Genomic DNA, 12305 nt, shown 5'->3' with positions numbered 1-12305 from the left:
CACACAAAAAACTGCTTTTTAAAACAAGTGTAATATGTCCATTTCTTTCTAACTTCTGAGTTTCTAGTCTTGTTTAAGTTCTCACCTACTTCTATAGTTTTATGTAGTCTCCAAGATTTTCTTAAAGGATTTTTGATATTTTATGTTTTACACTTGAGTTTTTAATCCATCTGGAACTTAAGTTTTTTGGTAAATAATGTATATAGATACAATTTAATTTTCATTCAGATAAATAAAAGTGCTTCTATTTATAATTATTTCTCCTCTAAAATTTTCTATTTTGACGTGTTTTTTAGTCTACATATTAGTTTGATAGTATGTATATAGAATTTATGAATAAATAATATACATATATCAGAGCTGTATGCTCAAAACTATTTTTTTTAAAGATTTTATTTATTCATTTGAGACACAGAGATACAGAGAGAGAGAGCATGAGCAGGGAGAGAGGCAGAGGGAGAGGGAGAAGCAGGCCCCTCGATGAGCCAGGAGCCCGATGAGGAGCCTGGGCTCCTCGATGAGCCCAGGACCCTGGGATCATGACCTGAGCCTAAGGCAGATGCCCAGGCGCCCCTAAAATGTTTTAAGCTGAAAGCGGTACTTCATCAAAAGGTTTTGGAAACCACCATACTAGACCATAAACTCCTTGAGGACAGTAATTGTTTTCTCTTCTTTTTGAATCCATTGCTAAGACTGTCTCTAGCACATTGTATGTGTTCTGAAGATAGTTTTAAAATAATTGAATAAATGAAAACTGCCATTATCTGATTCATGGGTCTTAAGCAACACAGCCATTGAGAAACTTGACATTCCAGCTGTGTCCTGTGGGAAGATATCTGAGGCTAAGAACAAGCAATGACTCATAATAGCAGGTAGTATAACTTTATTGGTGTCAAGTTCATACATTTTTAATATGGGAATATAAATTCTTAAAACCTTAAGGGACTTCATTGGGCTTGTAATCCATAGGTGCTTATGAAATTGTTAATTATTTTTTGTGACTACAATCCCTGCCTTTTAAGGCCAGTCATCTAACTCTCTGTAATGGCACTTGGTAAGGAAGAATTCTCAATACTTTAATGTCAGAGGCGTGATTATATTTAATTTTAGATTTTGAACTTCCAAAAGACAAAGACTATTGAACATACATTCTGCCAAAAACCTATGTCATCAATTACTAGTTGGGAAAATCCCAATTGTCTTCTCTCTTTCTGATATACAAATTAACCTTAGAAAAAATAGCAAGTTGCAGCACCTGGCTGGCCCAGTTGGTGTTGAGTTCAAGCCCCATGTTGGGCACAGAACCTACTCAAGAAAAAAAAAAAAAAGCAAGTTTACTTTCTGTGTTATTGCACTGTTTTTAATAACAATACTGAACAAAATTTCATTTACTCAATCAAATGGATTATGTTTAACCTGTCTGTGTCCTTTGGACTTCCTATATTTACTTTTTTACAGCTTTTTTTTCTTACAGTAAATGTACCACAATCTCCTTTTTCCCTTTTTTCCCCCCAGTTCTAGCAGTTGGTTGGTCTGGTTGATTATTACAAATTAGGCTGGTGCTTCTACCGCTGGACATTATGCATCATTTCTTTTTACTTTTTGTTTTGCATTCAGTATTCACTTACCACCACTCCCTCTTCTGACTTTGGGAAACAGAAACCATGCCAAAGACTTGTTTTTGCTATAGGTCAAATGGTGTGAAAAGGACCTTTTCTATTCCACTTTGCTAGTATTTTCTTCTTGAGCTTGTTAGAAGGAAGAGGATAACCAAGAATAAGGAAAGGCAAAGAGATTTGAGCAGAAATAACTGTTTGGATTTTATTTTTTTAAAGATTTTATTTATTTATTTGACAGAGAATACAAGCAGGGGGAACGGCAAGAAAAGGCTGCTTCTCCCACTGAGCAGACAGCCTGATGTGGGGCTTGATCGCAGGATCCTGGGATGACGACCTAAGCCAAAGGCAGACACTAACCGACTGAGCCATCCAGGTGCCCCAACTGTTTGTGGAGTTTAAATTCACTTAGGAATCAAAGTATTGGAGACAATTGCATAGAACACAGTATGGATTTTTTTTTTCTTTTTCAAGTAAGCTCTACACCCAACTTGGGGCTTGAACTCAGGACCCGGAGAGTCGCATATTCTACGACTGAGCCAGCTCGGCGCCCCGGGGTTATTTATTCTTACGCACCCTCTTTCCCCACTAGAGGCCTCTTAAATTCCTTGAGACTTTAATACAGGAGCTACATGGTAAAATCAAATTGTGAAAAGAGACTCTAGACTCCATTCGGTGAAGTTATTGGGTGCAATGGATGCATTATTCTCAGAATGGCCTGTGGAATTTAAATTACACTTATATTTAGAGAAATATCTTCAAAAACCAAGATCTATACTTAAGCAAAACAAAACGGCCAGTGACTAGCAGTGACAAAATTATATAAATCCTTACTATGATAAACTAAATAGAGGACAGTATCTAAAAAATACTTCATGACGAATTTGAGAAGATTCTCTGACTCTAAGTCCCTTTCCCTTACAAGAAAAAAAAAATCCTTCCAAAAAAAAGTTATTTAAAACAAACAAAAAACTGTACTTTGCAGCCTTCGCGCTTAGAAGACAGTGAACACGAACAAGAAATGAACGCAATCCAAAAAACACCTAACATAGGGCTAATGTTCTTACCAAAAACTCAAAAAACTTTAAGATTATGAATTAAGACTCAGAAAAACGAATGAAATATCACGAAAATACTTTATTAGACCTGAAAGAGCTGCCAGAGAAAAACGTACCATTTGATTTTTCCGAACGCAGGAGCAGACAGCTTCCTTCAGCGCCGGGAAGCTGAGAATTGTAGTCGGGCAACTACAGGAGTTTCTCCGCCGGATTCAAGTTTCTCAGCTTAATGCCTAGCGGACGGAGATTCGTTCGCTCCAAGTCCAGTGTTCCTGGGCTCTCATTGGACTCTTCCGTTCAACACTTAGTGCATTTCCCTAGGTCACCAATGAACGCTTTAGCCTAAGAAGGCCTTCACGTACTGGACGTGTTATCCTCGCGTTGGAATGGCATCAGCCAATGAGAGGGCAGAACTGACGGATGTTGTAGGGTCATGGGGGAGAGTCTGTAGAGCCTTTCCCCACCAGCGTCCTCGCTCTTCGGCTTCTCGAGTTAACGTGGTCGTTTGTCACCGCTGAGGCCGCGGCTGCGAGCGGAGGGACCCGCTGTGCGGCTCCTGGGTCCCTCTGCCTCGTTCGTTGGTGTGGCACTGATGGTGCGGCAGGCTCTGGACTCCTAAAGCTCTGGCGCGGTATGTAAGGGTCCAGGGGCGGCGGACAAAGCGGTGGAGCTAGGAAGGCCGCGGAGAGCGGCCCCTGCTTCAAGTCTGCGAGTCGGCCTGGGCCGAGGCGCTCCCCGCTGGCCTTCTCCGGACCCAGCAGTGCGTCCCACCAAGCGCTTTAAAGGGCCTTGCCCCAGTGTGTCCTGTGAAAACGTTAGCTTAGCTCATTTCCCCTCCATCCCCCGCACGTCCGATTTTTTACGAACCCTGTCGTTATTAATGGATGTTATCTCACTTCTTCCTCTCTCAGCTTGTTCTTTGGTAACTCTTGTGCACCTGCATGTCTGCTAAGAGTGGAAGGACATTGTTGTGGTTGTCTTCATTCAAGAGAGGTCAGCATTCACATCCCTATATTTTAATAACTTCTTGGAGGCCTTCGTGCAGTTAGCAGTTCCTTTCGTGATAGTGCACTGATGTGTTAGGGAGGTGCAGAATATACCCCAACACCTGGTGGAATAGAAGTACCACAGGATCAAGTATTGTTCTTCTTTGGTAATTGCTGGTGCTCGCTTCAAGTTCTTATTTTTTTGATCCTGACAGTCGCTCAGGATTTTTGAGAGGAAACTGAGGCTCAACTTCTTGAAGAGTTAAAATTAGTTGCTAGTAAGGGAAAGCCAGATCTGAACTCAATGCTTATGTTATTTTTTAAAACTTGCTTAACTGAATATGGATTTAGGTTGTGGTTGTGTACTCTCTGTAGCTCTTAGTTGTAAGAGACCTAAATCATTCTTTGAATCGAGTGGTAAGTTTTGGCTGAAGAAAAGAAAATCGTTATTATAGTCTCACATCTATCACCTAAATTCCCAGTTCCAGCAGGATAGGCCTCACCTGGGAGCTTTTTGGAATGCAAAATCTCAAGCCTCGCTCCATCTACTGAATCAGATCTGCTTTTGAACAAGATCCCTTAGGTAATCAGAGTGCTCCTTAAATTTGGGGGAGCGTGCATTGTTTTATGATCTGTTTGTCCAAATTGAACTAAACGAAAGAGAAAAGGTATGCAGTGTATGCATTTGTGTTCTAATAGATGAGGAGAAAGGCTTTGATTTTTCGTTATGTCTGGATTGGCAAGTTTAGCTTAGCAGCCACAAATCTTAGAAAAGAATATTTTAAAAGTAATTAAAAACTAACTTGTAAGTCATCAGGTATTGGTCTAAAAAATAAAATGATGTTAAATAGTACTAACAAATAAAATTTCAGGAACCTTCTGTTTACTCACAAAATCTGTACACAAATTCTCCACCATAATTTCCCCCCACAGTTTTGTTCCTTTGATTAAGAACGTCCATTTTCTTTCGAAGGAGTCAGTAAATTTGCTACTGCTAGTGGTTTTTAAAGTTTATTTATTTGGTTATCTGGTAATGAAACTGAAACATAGTCCCAAATTCACTTACTGTCATGTTGCACAGTAATTAAAGTGTCTTGTAGAATTTAAGTGTGCAGGGTTTTTTTCAGATGTTCCCAGCCATATTAAAAGGACATGCAGTTATCGACCACTGTAAAGTTTTAATTGCTCTTATTTGTACCAGGAATCACCTGGTGTGCTTATTAAAATCATGTGTTGGGCCCTACCTCCAAGGATTCCTGGTGAGGTCTGGGTATGGGTCTTGGAACCTACATTTTAAGAATCCCAGTTTATTCTGACGTAGGCTGCCCAGGTCCACATTTCTTGGCATTAGTATTTTAAAATGAAAAGAGCAACTAGAAAGCTAGCTTATTTTTTGGTTTTCAATATTTTATTTATTTATTTGAGAGAGAAAGAGAGTGAGGGGAGAACACAAGAGCGGCAGAGGGAGAAGCAGGCTCCCTGCTGAGCAGGAAGCCCCATACGGGGCTTGATCCTGGGACTCCGGGATCATGACCTGAGCTGAAGGCAGACACTTAACCGACTGAGCCACCTACCTAGGTGCCCTGCAAGCTTTTCTTTTGAACCTAATGCAGTACTCATTACAGAAGAAGAGAGCTGTTTTCGTTTTCTTAACTTAAGTTTTGGTTCATTGGTTGCTACAAAATTACTCAGATAAGTGTATTTAAAATGTTAATTTGAAAATTATTTTTGAGGGACGCCTGGGTGGCTCGGTTAAGTGTTTGCCTTCAGCTCAGGTAATGATCCCAGGGTCCTGGGATCAAGCCCCGCATCGGGCTCTCTGCTCAGTGGGGAGTTGGCTTCTCCCTCTCTGCTGCTCCGTCCGCTTCTTCTCTCTCTCTCTGTGTCAAATAAGTAAATAAAATCTTTAAAAAAAAATTATTTTGAGATCTGCCAATTTGAGAATAAGAGAAGGTAAGATAGAATGAATATCAAAATGTATCATTTAAAAAAACATTTTTTCCAGCCTAGGAAGGCTAACATTTTTATCAAACAACTTGAGTGTGTGAAAATGATACAATTAACACAGAAAGACTAAATGTATCTAATACATGAATTGGCGATAAAGTTCTAACTTTTGTTTACTTGTTTCCATTTTCTCAACTGTTCCATAGCTATCTAATAAAAACTGCTATGTGAATTCCTCAATCCACAGAAATACTGATCATTTAACAGGATCAGGCAATTCTCAGAAAAACTTGATATTGGCAAGAATATTAAATAAGGAAAGAAAAATGAACTCTAACACTGAGGAAATCTCTCTTGAAGTTTTACCTAAAAACCCATCTAATTTAGGGGAGAAATCATAGCTTCTGTCTACCTTTTTTGCATTCATTGAAGTGCCATAGGAAATGCAGTGCTTGACCACAGCTTCTGCCTCTGTTGTGTTAGGATTTTTGATGCCTTGTGGTATTTCTGACTTTTTCCTTGGAAGATCCTGATTTGAGTCCTCTCCTTGTCTGTGGGCTTTGAAAATTGGAAGTTTTAAATGTTTTGGCTCTTATTCATCTCAAAGGAACAGGAAAGGCCATAACTTTTTCAGCATCATTCCCACTGAATAGTTACAAGGACTCCTTAGATAAGAATGGAGCTCTCCAGTTCCACGGCCAGAGGTGAATGCAGAAGGACCTCTTTAAGTGTATTTGGTTCTTAAATGTAGCTTGGCTCTTGGGCCTTTGAGCCAGTAATTGGTTCTTCAGGTACCAGTTTGGATAAGATTTGTGCTGGTGACAGCACATACAGCTCATGGGTAAGGTGGTTTGTAAACAGGGATATTGAGGATGCTGAAAATAGAGGCACCTAAGAGGCAACATTACCCCAAACCCGTTAGTCTTATCTGTGTGTGTTCAGTCTATTGCTTTTTTCTAAATCCTTTTTTAAATTGCCACAGTAACTATAATATTTTCATTTTTTGAAAATAACCTGCCAAATACTATCTCGCTAAAGCCGTTTTCTCTGAGTCCTTTATTTTGCATTTGCTTGCATACCTAAAAAATTTAACTATTTAATGTATTTTATCTTGAATAGGATTTCTTTTTGCCATGTGGTATGAATTAAACTTGCTTAGCAGTGGTTTTAAACCGCTTAGAAGTCATTCCAATACTATTTATTGAGTAATATTCCTATTTTTGATTGATTTTTGGTTCCATGTAACTTAACACTTTATTGAGCATTTACAGTGTGCTAGGCACCAGTCTGAGCCCTTTCCATGTATTGCCATTTTATTTAGACAATACACCTTTGATAGCTGCTGTAATTAGCCCTATGTTAACAGATGAAGAAACTGAGACAAAGAGTAAGGGATTTGCCCAAAATTGTATTTACCAAGCAGTGGAGCCTTGGTCTGACTCACTGAGAGCCTGCTTTCTTATACTGAATGTATAAATAACTTTCCTGGGAGAAGTATCTCTCTGTTGCAGGCCCCGCCCCCCCTTTACTATTTATAGCTTTGTATATTTCAATACCTGGTAAGGGCATTTCTGCATTATTACTTTTCCCCCCAAAATAGCCTTTAATAGTCTTTCTGGAGTTACAGAAGAATTTTGTCCCTGCCCTCCCTTCCCATATTGGCATTAAACATACTCATTTATTCATGGAAAGTATTTACACCTTTATATTCTTACTAATAAGAAATATGCTGTGTAACTTGGTTAATGGAAGTTATTATTTTTAACTTTCTGCACATATGAAGATTATTCCTTGATATTTTGTTTCTTTAGCTTTCGTGTGTTTAGCATGTTATATTTTCTAAAATATCCAGGTTTGCTTTTATGGGGAAAAGGTATGCAAATTTACAAGGACTGTATGGAGGGGAACCTGAACCTGGGTGGCTCAGTCGGTTAAGCAGCCGACTCTTGATTTTGGCTCGGGTCATGATCTCAGGGTCCTGGGATCAAACCTCACATCTCACTCAGTCCTCAGGATGGAGTCTGCTGGAGATCTTCTCCCTCGCCTTCTGCCCCTACCCCCATGCATGCACTCTCCCCCCCCCCCTTCTCTCTCTCTCGTTGTCTCTCAAATAAATGAATAAATAAAAAAAAAAAATAAAAGTACTGTATGGAAAAAAAATAAAAAGACTATGGAAGGAAACAAAGAGGGTTGCTGGAGGGGAGAGGGGTCGGGGGATGGGGTAACTGGGTGATGAACATTAAGGAGGGCACGTGATGTAATGAGCACTAGGTATTATATAAGACTGATGAATCACTGACCTCTACCTCTGAAACCAATAATACATTATATGTTAATTGAATTTAAATAAAAATTAAAAATAAGACCACGGAAAGTGGACAGGCTGTTGATTAGGAGATAAGATTTTAGCACACTTTTATATTCACTAGCTTTTGTCACATGGGGCAAATTATTTAACTTCTCTGTGACTGTTTCCTTATCTGTCAAATGAATTACCTCAAACTGTGTTCCATTCTTCTGAATATGGCACACTCAGGTGTGTTTAGATTCAGTTCAGATTCACTGTGATCTGCCTAACTCCTGGGGCCTGACACACAGGGTGAGATACCCTTCTTGGCTTTTTTTGTTGTTGTTCACAGCCTTTTTTGACTCCCTCTTTTTTCCTAGGGGATTTTATCTTTTGTAACCCTAGTATGCTGGATTTTATTCCTAGATGAATAAGAAAAAAAAGCTTTCAGCTAGCCACCTTTCCCCGAAACACTTGTATTAGGCTCCAGAAATGTTCTAGAGGAGAAAAGCACCAGCAGTGGTATAATTTGAGAAGTATAGTGAAGGTTATGAGCATGAACTGTAAAGATCTTGTTTATTGTGACTTTAGTGTTAAAATATGTATTGCTAAAATGGAATTTATTGGAATATTGAAGATGACATATGTTCTTTAAATATTGTGCACATAAATAACGATTTTTTTTTTTTTAAACTCAGCTTCTTATGTTCATTTTACTTAAACTGTGGAATTGCCAATTCTCAAATTTTTGTGTGATTTAGATTCATCTGTTTCTTTCTAAAGGTGTTGTAATCCTGATTATTTGACAAATGCCAGAATGTACCTCAGCAGCCTAGAACTAATTTTGCAAACCGTTTCTACAGAATTTAAGAAGATTTTGTTCATGTGTATGGCATAGAAGATGAATTCTTCCTCCTCCACAATGAATGAAGAACCTGATGCTCTCTCAGTAGTTAACCAGCTACGGGATCTAGCAGCAGATCCATTAAATAGGAGAGCCATTGTCCAGGACCAGGGATGTCTGCCTGGCCTTATTTTGTTTATGGACCATCCCAACCCCCCTGTTGTCCACTCGGCTTTGCTTGTAAGTTACCTTTAGTAATTTTAGTCTCAGTGTTACACTTTTGCAATTCAGAAGAATTTGAAAAAGTGTTAGATGACATGGTAAAAAATTAAAAGTGACTATAGAGCAAATAGTAGTAAGTCTGCATTTTTATATGTGCAAACTTGTATATGTGTGTGTATAGTCCTTTGACACAAATGGTAGCATACTACATGCATGGAATGTTCTGCAACTTCCTTTTTTCACTTAAGGAATCTTGAGGATTGTATCATTTCAATATGGATAGACACATTAAAAAGATATGTATTGTTTTGTTTTTCTTTTATAATACTTTATTAAGGTCTGAATCACATACCATACAAGTCACTTATTTAAAGTATATCGTTCATTGGTTTTTAGTGTATTCAGAGTTGCAGAGCCATCAGCACAATTTTAGAACATTTTCATCACCTCAGAAAGAAACTCTTCTACCTATTGCTTGCCAGCCCCCCTAAGTAACCACTTTCTTTCTCTGTGTTAGTCTATTTGGGCAAAAAAAAAAATGCCTATATATTTTTTACATAAATAGAATCATGTAATATGTGGCTTTTGTGACTGGCATCTTTCACTGAGCATAATGTTTTCAAGATTCATCTTTATTGTCACATGTCTAGTACTGCAGTCCCTTTTATGGCCGAATAATACTCCATTGTAGGGAAATGCCACATTCTCTTTATCCACTTATCAGTAGATGGACATAGCACTTGTTTTAGTAGAAGATGGGAGGGAAAGATAAAAGGAGAGGAGAAGAGAAAAATGTACAGGATCATAGCTAATAAAGTAGAAGGAGCTACCATGTAATGAGAAATTTGGGAACTAGAGAAACGTGAAAGAACAATGCAAAGCAATCAGGCAAATCCAGAATGTGATAATTTCTCTCGAGGACAAATAATCTGGTTCTGTGAATAGTAAATGACATTAAAAAGAAAGACAGTTGGGGTGGAGGAGAGGAATAGTGGTTAACTGTTAAAGATTAAAAGTGACTTAAGAGACTTATCAGCCAAGGGTAATGTGTGGACCTGGTTTGGATCCTAATTTGAACAAATCAACCAAAAAACGTATTTTTTTAGATAGTTTGAAATGAATATGGATCAGATAGTAGGTATTAAAGAATCATTATTACTTTTGCAGGGTATAAATTTATTAAGTTAACTTTAAAAAACTAATTTCTTAAGGATTTACTGGAGTACTTACAAATGAAATTATATGTTCTCCGATATTTGCTATAAAATACTCCAGTGTAGTGACCGACAGGGGAGATGGTTGATAAAATTGTTGGTGCCGCATGATGAGTTCAGCAGGGTCACCACACATTTTCTCTACTTTTGTGTCCTCTAAAATTTTCATAACCAGAATGTTTAAAAGAAAGTTATTGTAATAGATATTTTAAACCATTGCCCTTTACTTAAAAACCCACGATGAATTCCCACTTAGTCTAATTTCACAAGTTTGTACAGAACAATAATTTTCCTTTTCAAAAATCAAACTTCATAATACGGATTTTCTATTTTACCTTCATAGATGAAATTTAACAGGCAAAACAGACATTGACAAGTGAACAGTAACAACAAATGGGAAAATTTGCATGGCCCCTAGTTTGGTCTTAATTGCAATAAGGATGAGAAGAGAGAGTGTTGGTCTCTAGATAGGGACTTGGGGTTGAAGGAAGAACTTTTTTTTTTTTTTTTTTTTTTTGGTGGACTAGACTTGGACCTATTTAAATTCAGAAGGCTAGGGGCAAAAAAAAAAAAAAAGGCCAGGGGCTGTCAGAGAGTGGAAGAGGTTTGAGGAGGCTCTTATAGTTGTTAGGGAAAATGGGACAGGTTGTTGACTGAGGAGAATGATGAGATTGTTCAGCAGTGAAGGCCCGATTAGCTTGGTAACACTGAATTGAGAAGATACTTCCGGCTTATGAAACTCCTCTTTCACCTCCCTTCAGGCCACTGGTAGGCCCTGAGAGCCAAATAGTTGGATTTGTTCAGGGTTGATTCCTGGCCAGGTAAGTTGCACAGGAGGCTAGGCAAGGAAATGCAGGATCTTGGCAAGAGAGTAGGTGAAAATGACAGCCTGTAGATGCCAGGCTGAGCAGGAAGGGAAGTGAAGTCATGGAGGGACAGAGCTAGAGAGAAAGGAGGGGAATAAGTGGGTGCAAGTTCTCCCACTGAGGTTGAAGAGCAGGTGTGTTTTTATAATTTCGTTTTCTCTTCACTCTTGGCTTATAAGCTATACTCCTTTTTTTCATTTCATATGGTTTCTAATGAGACTGCTGTAATTCTTAATCTTTCTTCCTCTCTACATAATTAACTTTTTCTGGCTTTTTTGGTGACTATCACTTTTTCAGCAAATGATTATGATGTGCTTGGGATGGATGGTTTTCTTTGTGTCTTGTTTTTGTTCTTGGGATTTGTTGAGCTGCTTGGATCTGTGGTTTTATAGTTTTCATTAATTTGGGGAAATTGTCATCCACTATTTTTTCGGATTTTTTTAATGCCTCCTCACTCCTCCAGTATTCCAGTTTCATGTATGTTAGATATTTCATATTGTCCTACAGGTCATTGTGCTGCTCTTTTTTTTTTTTTCCCTTTAAGTCTTTTTTTTCCCTCCTCTCTGAGCTTCATTTTGGATAGTTTCTATTGCTACATTTTAAGCTCACTGATCTTTTTTTCTGTAATGTCTAATCTGTTCTTAACCCATCCAGTTTTGTTTTCAGATATTATATTTTTGTCCTCTAGAAGTTACATTTGGGACTTTTTAATATCTTCCATTTCTTTCCTCATCATGCTCATGTTTTCCTACTCATCCTTGAACATATGGAGCATATTTATAATAGCTGTTTTTAAAATGCCCTTATTTTCTAATTCCATCTCTGTCACATCTTGGTCTGTTTCTATTGATTCCCTCCCCCCCCGGTCAGATCCCGCCTCTCTTTTATTCTGCTCTGCAAATTCTAGCCACCTGGGGTGTTTTCTGACACCAGCCATTTCTCAGATTCTGTGTGGACACCACCTGGGTGTCCAGCAATTCAGTTCAATTCAGACCTACCCACCTGGAGTTAAGTGTCAAACTCCCCCAATGTAAGGCTCACTCCCACAAGACTGCCTGCACTTCAAAGGCCAGTTGCAAGTATCAGGTCACCCGAATTTCTGACGGAGCAGCTATAAATTGGGTGTTCCAATGGCCCCTTCCTCAGGTTTGATAATTTACTAGAATGGCTCCAGAACTCAGGAAGCTACTTGACTTATATTTACCAGTTTATTATAAAGGGTACGAATGAAGAGGTATATAGGGCAAGGTCTGGAGGGGTCCTGA

At 38.6% G+C, this 12305-nt stretch overlaps 1 protein-coding gene across 2 annotated transcripts in view; it reads left to right on the top strand.

Annotated features, from left to right (window-relative positions):
* Nucleotides 1-3105: 3105 nt before the first annotated feature.
* The window catches only part of ARMC1 (armadillo repeat containing 1), a 34544-nt gene continuing 25344 nt past the window's right edge, over nt 3106-12305 (top strand). The window contains exons 1-2 of one of the 2 annotated variants that reach the window (XM_032421746.1): nt 3106-3305; nt 8758-8978. In XM_032421746.1, the coding sequence (XP_032277637.1) occupies nt 8796-8978 (183 nt within the window). In that variant the 5' untranslated portion in view covers nt 3106-3305; nt 8758-8795. Of the gene's footprint in view, nt 3306-8677; nt 8979-12305 lie in introns of both variants that reach the window. The other variant, XM_032421747.1, reaches the window with a different exon arrangement.

This window comes from Phoca vitulina, unplaced genomic scaffold (assembly GCF_004348235.1).
Source record: "Phoca vitulina isolate PV1807 unplaced genomic scaffold, GSC_HSeal_1.0 scaffold25, whole genome shotgun sequence".
Classification (NCBI taxonomy): Eukaryota; Metazoa; Chordata; class Mammalia; order Carnivora; family Phocidae; genus Phoca; species Phoca vitulina.
Note: the sequence above shows the minus strand (reverse complement) of the source record. Positions and strands in the feature narration are given on the sequence as shown.